General features: G+C 51.0%; 1 protein-coding gene across 1 annotated transcript; it reads right to left on the bottom strand.

The window, feature by feature from the left end:
• Positions 1 to 2,558: 2,558 nt before the first annotated feature.
• On the bottom strand, positions 2,559 to 8,792 carry MSX2 (msh homeobox 2). Its single transcript, XM_067304703.1, has 2 exons — positions 8,284 to 8,792; positions 2,559 to 4,572 (listed from the first exon to the last, which is right to left on the bottom strand). Exons 1-2 carry the CDS (start codon positions 8,636 to 8,638, stop codon positions 4,148 to 4,150), a joined length of 780 nt encoding a protein of 259 aa, XP_067160804.1. The 5' UTR covers positions 8,639 to 8,792; the 3' UTR covers positions 2,559 to 4,147.
• Between the last annotated feature and the right edge of the window lie 987 nt (positions 8,793 to 9,779).

Genomic DNA, 9,779 nt, shown 5'->3' with positions numbered 1-9,779 from the left:
CTCCCCGGGGGCGGCGCCGCCGCGGCCCCCCGGCAGCGCGCCGAGCCCGGGCCGCTGCCCCGGCGCTGCCCGGCCTCCCGCGGCCGCCGGCGAGGCTCCCGGTCGAGATCAAACTCCGGCGCTTGCTGGCGCGCTGGCTAGCAGACACGCCGCAGCCACCTAACTTTCCTCCTTCCCCATAAAATGCAGGAATTCCGGGGTTTGACAAGGAAATGTGACAACATGAAATGCAGGCTCCAAGCGCCCGTGGCTTTAGGTAATGAACGCTTGGCCATAGCGAGGCAGAAAGCCCATTCCTAACTGTTTATGTCAACAAATCCGTACCTCGTGAATTAAGGTCCCGGGAGAGCTGCGCTTTACTCTGGCCTGAGCCGCCGTTCAGCAAGTCGGGATTTTAAGGATCGGGATAATTTATCGCGTTGTTTTTAATGTTTATTATTTATTGCTCTAATTATTTTTCACTTTCTATTGGAAATTTAAAATATATGGATGTACCTGGAACAGATGCCAACTCCTTTCAGTCTCACTCAACTTCTAATCATCGCATCTGCTTTGTGTCAGAAAATACTTTGGGAACAATTTAACTTTGCATTAAAATAACTAATTAAAGCCACACCTCCACAGCCTCTTGCGAAAGTGGAGGAGGAATTTCAGTAAGTGCATCGCGTTTTAATGGTAGCATTCTGATTTCCCTGCCTTGCTGTAATTTATTCAGTTACAGATCTGCCTGCAGGGCAGCTCCCATTAGGCCGATGATGAAGTCTCATGAGTAAAGCTTGACACCTCCCTCCTAATAAAATATAATACTCAATTAACTCGGCCTTTCTGAAGGCTTTAATTGGAACAAGTTAATAATGGGCGCAGGGTGAATTGTCATGCCATCCGCAAGCGCCGGGAAGGTGTCACGGATCCGTCCTGCCTTTCCCATAGCAAAGGTTGTAACCGAGATTTGGAAGCTTTTCCTTCAACACCCTTGTGTTCTGCAATAAATCTGTATCCATTTAAGGATCTATCATAACACACACAAAGCTCCTGCGCTCAAAGAATTTCCAGCGAAAAGATTTAGCTGTAATCCCTGACACAACTGATTTATACTGAAGGTTAAAAAATACCCCTGGTTTATTTATAACCGGCCCAGCCCAGCTAAGAAAGCACTCAGGACAATTGGGCAGGGAAGGAGAGGGGCGAGGCGGGGGGGCTCCACTCTGCCCTGGAGTTAGGGGGATAATACTTCAGAAAGAAATCGAGAAAGAAGCGGTTGTCTCCAGTTTTTATGCGGCAGTAAATACTAATTTGAAAAGTCTGCACGGCGATTAGATTCCTCCAGCTTTGTTCCTTAAAGCTACGGAGCGGGAAAGTTAACCGGGAGGGTTTCGGAGCGGGGCGAGCAGCGCAGGATCCGCGATGCCCTGAGCTCCGCCGGCCGCGTAAGGCCAGGCCGGCGGTGGACGCGGGTCCCAGCCCCCTCCTGGCAGCCAGGCTCGGGAAGTGTTTTCACTCCCCAGCCCTTCGCCTTTTCGCACACCCGAGGCCCGATCCGGAAAGATGCTGAGGGCGGAGGCAGGGAGCGAGGCGCCGGGCGGGGGAGGTCGAGTTCGCGGCGGCCCCGGCGCTGCCCGCGGGGAAACGCTCCGGCACGGAAACGCTCCCGCAGCGCTGCCGAGCGCCGGGCTCCGGGGCAGCCGTCCGCCCTCGGCGATGTGCGAGCCTCGGACGGCGGCTGGAGCAAGGGGAAACTCTCCTCTGTGCCTTGACGGCCGTGAGAGTCCGGGCGAGTTAAACCTCCCCGCGCTGAGGTCTCCGCGGGTGTCTCTCCGGCTGCCGTCCCAGAGGTCACTCCTAACCCGAGTAAGTCTCCTACAGCAAAAATTAGGGTGCTGCACTGAGCCGGCATGGGGCTTTGGTGTGCAGTGGCCGAATAACTCCTCACCTTCGCGTACTCCTTTTCTCTGAGCAAACTCAAGCCCCCTCACCAGTTTCAGAAAGGACGAAGCAGCAGTTCAACACCTGCTCTCCGGGCAGCACAGGAGCGTGACCCTTGAGCGGGGCTGCCCCGATGACCGTGGCACAGGCCGACAGCACGCACAGCCCCGAAATGCAGCTGTGCTGGAGTATTGTAAGGCGCCTGCCATGTCTTACCTGCACAAGACAACCCCCCACCTACTGCTGGGGCCGAGTCTAGTCTCCCACTAAAACATAGATTTGAAGTCATGGAAAAGGAGAGGAGAGGGGAGAGGCGGGAGCAAAAAGAGAATGGGACCCGAACTAAGAAAAACGATGGAAACATCATCAGAATATGATGTTGTAAAGAACAGAGGCGCCTAAAAAGGGTTGTTAAAAACAAGAAAACCTCATAAAAGATTTGGCTTTAGACTTTAAATTGTTGACTTGCAATTCACCTTCATGTGCTGCAAATTTGGCTTTAATTCAGATTCAGAAGGGGAAATAATCATAAAGGCAACCCAAACATTCCTTTGAACTTGACCCAGCAGTGCAAAACACACAGGGAGAGAAGTTACCTTTTAAAGAACTCCAAACATTCACAGACCCACACGCGATTAAACATGTTTTTTCTTTTTTAATTTAATTTGAAATAAGAGATAAGAAATAATAAATCTTCAATAAAATATATAAAATTGTACAAGGCATCCCTTTCAAAGGGACTTCCCTATAATGGAAGATGGGGGGTAGGGGGGAGAGAGGGGAGGTTCATCCAGGGCAGCGACAGCACCTGGGTCAAAACAAACCAAAACCAGCAAAAACCTCGTGGCTTTTTTTGTTTTTTTGTTTTTTGGATTTTTTTTTTGGTTTCTTCCACAACATGCTAAGAAAATAAATCCAGGAGAAGCTCTGCCTTCAGTGCTCCACGGCTTTTGGAGTAACTTTCTCACAAGGTTTAGCAAGAGTAATACACATAATACAATAGTTATAAGGAGAAGCCTGGGGAAGATACTGCCAGCGCTTGGGGAGCTCCCACGGGGACAGATAGGTTACGCAGTCTCTTGGCACCCCACCATCCTACTACTAGGATTGTTTGTTTTTGATACCTGGATCTCTCTTAAGAAGGGCTTGAAGCATGAGTCATTTAGGTTGGCATCCTTTGCAAGGGGAGGAGAGGAAGACTCGGGGGGTTCTTCTTCTATTTAAGTACAGACTGCTGCAAACAATAATAAAAAAAAAACCCCAAACATCTCCACAGAAGGGTTTGACAAGCCTTTGCTTACCACCACTGTGGAAACAACCCAGCTCTTCTTTCCCCGGTAAGCTTCCTTCCCTCCCTCCTGGTTTTTGAAGGGCATCGCGGAGCCAAGATTACCTGGCTGTAGACAAAAATTTCTGATTGCGTCAGTAGGAAGAGAAAGACCACGCTGCCTAATAACCCTTCCTTGCACTTTACCTCCCCTCACAGTGCTTTACAAACGCTGAAGCGATTTATACAGATAAAGGCAATACAGGAGTTGTTGGTGGATAAAACTGTTGCTCTGCTTTATGCACACAGGGGCTCTGATATTCATCTTATTGCAAACAGCTATTGAGATTTGGGATGCAAAAACTTCCCCTACCCCCAGAAATGCAGGAACATGCTGGCTCTGAACTTCACTCGGACTCTACTGGGGCTAGTTTCTATTTACATGGTGTCTCTAGCTAAGGGCTCTTCTTTCTTTAAAAAAAAAAAAAAAAGTGATTATACCTTTTTATTTCCCTCCCCCCATATTAAGTGATGAGATTTGAGAGTGTGGGTTTAGGGCATGCACCCCTCTTACTTTAAACACGTGTTGGGACCCATCAGGAAGGAGTCAGGAAATCTCTGCCTCCGTAAGACAAGATTGTTTTCTCACCCATTCCTTTTTATTCTAGTTTTACGTGCACTGTATAAAAACCCTACATTTGCTCAAATGGTTTTTTTGTTTTTACATTTTTTTTTCTTTGAGGATCAGACACTGAGTGCTCAGAGCACTATCAGAAGACACCCAACCTGTAGCATACAGGATGCCTTACTTTGCTAACGCAAACTCCTGTACACTTGGGATGGCAGATAAAAGCGTGCAGAAAGAATTGCCAGTACTGGTTGAGGTACTGCCTTCTCAGGGTTGGACAAGATCCACCAGGAAGTCTTTCTCACTGTCGCTTTGTCTTTCTGATCTTCTTAGGATAAGTGGTACATGCTATATCCAACAGGAGTAGCATAGAGTCCAACAGGCGGGATAGGAAGCACAGGTCTGTGAAAAGGATAGGATGTTCCATACAGTGAGGCGGCCTGGATGGGAGAGTTGATGGGGAAAGGGAGGCTGAACCCCGAAGGCAACATGGGCTTCGCTGCCATTTTGAGCTTCTCCAGCTCGGCCTCCTGCAGTCTCTTGGCCTTGGCCCTCCGATTCTGGAACCAGATTTTGACCTGTGTCTCTGTGAGGTTGAGGGAGCTGGAGAACTCGGCTCTCTCTGCGATGGACAGATACTGCTTCTGGCGGAACTTGCGCTCCAGAGCCAGCAGCTGGGAGGTGGTGAACGGGGTTCGGGGCTTCCTATTCGTCTTGTGCTTCCTCAGGGTGCAGGCGGTGGGGCTCAGGTGTCCTGCAAGGAAAGGAAAGGACGGTTATCACAAAAGGAGGCAGACCTGGGTGCTTACGAGAGATGTGCAGTGCTCGAGAGGGCTACGTGAGTATATGTGAAGGGGGGGGGGTCCCACCAGGTGATATCCTCAATACAGGGGCTGTGCTCTTCTTGCAAATGGCACTTGAAATCTCGTCCTGGTCAAACCTATGCTCACAGGACTTCAGTGGATGTCCTGAGAAATGAATCCTTGGTTCGCTGATTTGAAAGGGACACGATTTCACAGGCTCTGTGAAATCTGGCTCTGTGAAATCTGTAAGCAAACAAGGCGCAAGGGTACCCAGCAGATCGCTTTAAGATTCACATCACAGAGGTCTAGAACACACAAAACAGCTGTCTTAGTAGCTGCAATATTTGGGAAGTAACCCCAGCAAAACACAGGACTAACGCATACGCAAAAAGAGGATGTTCACAAAAAGGACCGTGGCACAAGAAACAAGCCCATTCCATCCCTGTTCCAGGATTTCTCCCGCAAGAACAACAATTCAGATCCGGCCCTACGAGAGTTTTTCCTGACAATTGAAGAACTGGGTCAGATAGTTTTTGTGTCTTTGACAACTGGACATTTGACTTGCTATTTCTTCTCCTCCTGAAATTAAGAGCAGCTTTTCTGTTAATAACTTTTTTTCCAAGGAGAATTTTCTGCTCTTCAGCAAATATTGAAAGAGAGGAAAGCAGCACACTCCGCATCCAACATTTAGCTTTTATTATATTTGCCAGCTTTTAAAATCCCACATAACTGCAGCATCTGTAGCCAATACAAGTCAGGATATCTGCTACTTTTTGTGTTTTCCTTATAATCCCAAACAGGTTAGGCACATTTTCCCGAGATGGCACATCGCTGACTTGTCTTTAGATCCATTTTACATTTCACTGATAATTCTCTGTTCTAAAGAATTATTAAAATGCGTACAGCTGACTTGAAAAGCTGAGCAATTTGGCTGTATTTCAGACCAATGCTGATGCATACAACAAGCCACCCTGGCACCTCAACTTGATACTGAAGATGACATACAGGCTACTCGAAACTGTTAAATTTTGTACCTACTGTAGTGCCTGGTTTACACACTTGCCAGTATTTGCACATTATACTTTTGTACCCTTTACACTTTCTTCTTTGTTTTTTAAAATAAACTGGACAAAGGAGCAGTTTAAGTGTACATTATGCAATAAAAAAAACAAAACACAAGTGTTCAAAAATTCAGAGTGATCTAAAGGGGGGGGGGGGACACAGCGACGACAGAAGAAGCGAAATTTTCCTTCTTACTCTTGTTCTAGATACTGGACGCGAAAAACAAATCCTTCTCAGAAAACAACTTGTCAAATGCCTCCTTACGATCACACGGAGATATTTTAAGAGTTAAGCTGCCAGCCGCGATATTCCGTTCAGTCCTGAAACTCCGCGCTAAATAACGATCAACGCGCTAAATACCCCGCTCTTCCGCGCACTCTCGTCTCTGCCACGAAACCCACTATTTCTCTTAAAGCGAAGCTTTCCGAAGGCTCGGCTGAACGGCGCTGCCTCCGCGGGGGGGAGGCGCGCAAGGGTGACGGCGCCGGCGACCCAGCGCCTTCCCGGCGGCTCGGGCAGCCCAGCCCGATGCGACTTTTGCTGCTCGTAGGGGAAACTGCAAGAAGCTGCTTTTAAATTAAATCCCAACTAAAATTTTTTTCCCCCCAGAATACTCTCAAACGTTAACGGCCTTCTCCCCCCGCCCCCGGCCCCAAACCCCCAAATGACTGCCAAACTCTGATAAGAAACAGGGACCGTCGCCACGGCAGACCCCTGTAATTATGTTTACCCCGTGACAGTCCTAAAGCACTCGCCGGAGTAACTTGTTGCACTGTTTCCCCCTCGCCTACACTTTCTTCCTAACTTCAGGCACCAGTCATCACATGGAGACGGTTCCCTCTCCGTGTTGCACAAAATCTAATATCTAGCGCTCTTCCCCTAGTTCATCCCACCTGTAATAATAGTAATAATAATAAATCGAGGAGCTACTTCTAATGTCAAAGCCCTCCAAGATGGGACTTCCTGCAGGAAAACCGGTTATTGTCTCCTTCTGTCAGGACGGCTCCGACGGGGCCGAGAGCTGGACGGCGGTGGGAAATTCGGGAAGACGATCGAGGCCAAGGGATCTTCCCGAACTAGGCTCCCACCCCCCCATCTTCATCATTGCTCCCCCCAGAGCCCCGCTGAAATCACTGGCTCCCTGCACTCCCTGACCGCTGAGGTCCGTTCAAAAGCTATTTTCAAGCTCTCAACGACTGGCGATTTTAATAGAGAAAGTGGAGGAGTTTTGAAGAGAAATGTACCGCGGAGAAAATTAGGCCTCGTCTAAGCCTGTTTTTTAGGGTAGTGTTAGAAGAGGAGCAGGCCTGGGCGGGAGCTCACGCGTATTTGACAATACATGAAAAAAGCAAAACGGAGCCATATAAAGGTAATGAGAGAGGTGCTTTGTTCTTCCTCCCGGCCTGTCTCCCCATCCCCTGTCAGGGGCTCTATCCCAGCACATTATAAACCAAATTAATTCGGGGTGATCGCAAAGGAAGAGAAGCGTCTGAAAGCCAAAACGAAAAAAAATTGTCCCAGAAATAGAGGAACTGCAAAGCACTAAACTTCCTTCTCGCTTTGTTAGATTAAAAGGCAAATTCTGCCAGACCGTTCAGCTAAAAAGCTCGTGTACGTGAAGCCAGTAGCTTAACTGAAGCACAGTATTTAATTTTCATCAGTCAAGTCAGAGATGTGTGGAAGAGAGTGGATCGATCTGCTAGTACAGGTGTATATTAGCAAAGGCTCTTGGCTATGGGGAAGGCAGAGAGTCTAGATACTATCGCACTACGTCTTTCACCTATTTCTGACAGTACTTTTGGAGAGGGCTTTAAAAAAATGAAATGCAAAAAAAAAAGAGATCTCACCAAAAACATAAGAGCGAGAAGCAATTCAAATCTCCGGGACAGACACAACAGTGCGGATCAAACAGCAGAAAGGTTTAAAAAGTGACCTGTCACCTCCGGATCGCCGGTCGCTAAAGGTGGGTACGGGGTGAGAAGAGATGGCAGGGGGATAAAGAGCTCAGACCCAGCTCGGATAACTTTGACAGTCTACGTGCAAAGAGTGAGAAAGAAATAACAACCGTGACAGGAGAAACCGCGGTGGGAGTCAGCGCGCAAAGAGCGCGCAAAGCTGGAAGGGAAAATTCCCGGGTTTGAAAAGCGAAGAGTTTATGCGAAAATGTTGCTTTGCACCTTCTGTGTAAGGGAAAAAGCAACAGGGAGAACCTACAGTTGTCTTTGCAACGGGCTAACCTAATGGCACTAACTGGTAATAGCGCGCTGTGGATCGGGGAACGGAGCTAATCGATGTTGGCTCCGGATCGTTGTGTCGTTTTAAAAACATATATATTACATATATATAGATACACACACTATATATAAAAATATATATATGTAACACGCGTAGATATATAGAAAACACACGGATATAAATATGTACACACACGACATATATAAATACGTATGCATATATCCAGCGTGCTCCTGCAAATCTCGGCGCCCGGGAGCAGCCGGTGCCCGCCTGCCCTCGCCCCCGTCCGCGGGCGGCCCCGCGCAGCCCTCCGCCGCCCCCCGCCGCCCCGCGGGCCGCCCGGCGCCGCTTCGCCGGCCACTCACTTGGCGGAGGGGAATATCTCCCGGCCTCTTGAATCCAGGCCGTGCCGTCCTCCGAGTTCTCCGACTTGACCGAGGAGGTGTCGAAAGGTTTTGTAAGCCCCCCGGGGGGGCTGTGCGCGTCCCGGGAGCCGTGCCCCGGCAGCAGCAGGTTCCGGGAGGTGCCCACAGCCGCCCCGTCGGCGCTGCCCCCCGCCGCGGCCGGCGGCAGCTCTTTGGGGGGTTTCTTGTCGGACATGAGGGCTTCCACGCTGAACGGCAAGCTGGACACCTTGACTTTGTGGTGCTCCTCGGCGCCGGCCGCCGGGCCCTCCTCGTCGGAGGAGAAAACCTCCTTCGCCTTGGAAGGAGAAGCCATCGCGGGTGCGGAGGGTGGCGGGAGCGGGGCCGCCCGGGGAGCTGGCGGGAGCTGCCCTGCGCCTCTGCCCGGCCCTGCGCGGGGATTGCGCGAGTGAGCGCTGCCCTGCGCCTCTGCCCGGCCCTGCGCGGGGACTGCGCGAGTGAGCGCTGCCCTGCGCCTCTGCCCGGCCCTGCGCGGGGACTGCGCGAGTGAGCGCTGCCCTGCGCCTCTGCCCGGCCCTGCGCGGGGACTGCGCGAGTGAGCGCTGCCCTGCCCGCCCCCCTTTTCTCCCCCTCCGGGGGCTCCCCGGCTCTTTCCTCCTTTGGGAAGCGGAGTAAACGCCCCGCGGGCCAATCAGGGCCCGCGCTGGGGCCTGACGTCGAGGGCTGACTCATGCCATTGGCTCGGGAGCGGGAGGGTGGGTAGAAACTTTTTTTGATTTTTTTTTTTCGGGAGTTATTCTGTTTGGGGTGTTTCCCCCTCCCCCCTCCTGTCCCCTCCGAAATAAATTAGGAGTTAATGACACGGGCAGCGAGCGGAGCTGGGCCATTAAGGAGTCGTCCAGGGCTGTAATCATAGCAAAGCAAGAAAAAAGCCGCCGGGTAATTAAGGCTGATGATTAGGCGAAGAGGAAACTTCAGAGGATCGCGGCTCTGCCGCCTCTCGCCGCCGGCCCGGCTCCTCCCGGCCCCCGGCCCGGCCGCGCCCCGCCGCCCCGTCGGACCCCCACCGCGCCCCGGCCCCGCCGGCCTCCCGGGCCGGGCTCTGCTCGGACCCCTCCTTGTCCCGGCGAAACGAGGTGCTTTCCCCCTCCCCCCTTTTCTTTTTTTTTTTTTTGGGGGGGGGCCTGCAGGACTGGACCCCTCGCTCAGCGAAAGGTCCCCATGGAGAAAGGCGAGCGCGTGGTCCCCTCGGCGCATTTCTGTCCGAAAAGGGGTTTTATTTGCCTTTCGTCGGTAGCAGAACCCAGTTCGGGCAAAACCACTCTGCGGAGGTTAGATCTGTAATTAGTATTTTTCCAGCGTCAATTGCACACGTGAGGAATACATGAGCTTTAATAAATTAGGGGCACGCAGCCCTTAATTAGGAGGCATATCAAGCCAGCACTATGAAAGCGATTCTCTCACTTTTTGACTTCCTACCAGTGGCATGAATAAAG

The sequence above is a fragment of the Apteryx mantelli genome, chromosome 14 (assembly GCF_036417845.1).
Source record: "Apteryx mantelli isolate bAptMan1 chromosome 14, bAptMan1.hap1, whole genome shotgun sequence".
NCBI classification, from domain to species: domain Eukaryota; kingdom Metazoa; phylum Chordata; class Aves; order Apterygiformes; family Apterygidae; genus Apteryx; species Apteryx mantelli.
This window is presented reverse-complemented; position numbering and strand designations above follow the sequence as displayed.

Bases quoted from the DNA above. Each gene is read 5' to 3' on its own strand.
- MSX2 (XM_067304703.1), bottom strand. From the start codon at position 8,638: ATGGCTTCTCCTTCCAAGGCGAAGGAGGTTTTCTCCTCCGACGAGGAG. The intron at 4,573-8,283 runs GTGAGTGGCCGG...CTTTCCTTGCAG, and splicing joins GAGATATTCCCCTCCGCCAA to GACACCTGAGCCCCACCGCC.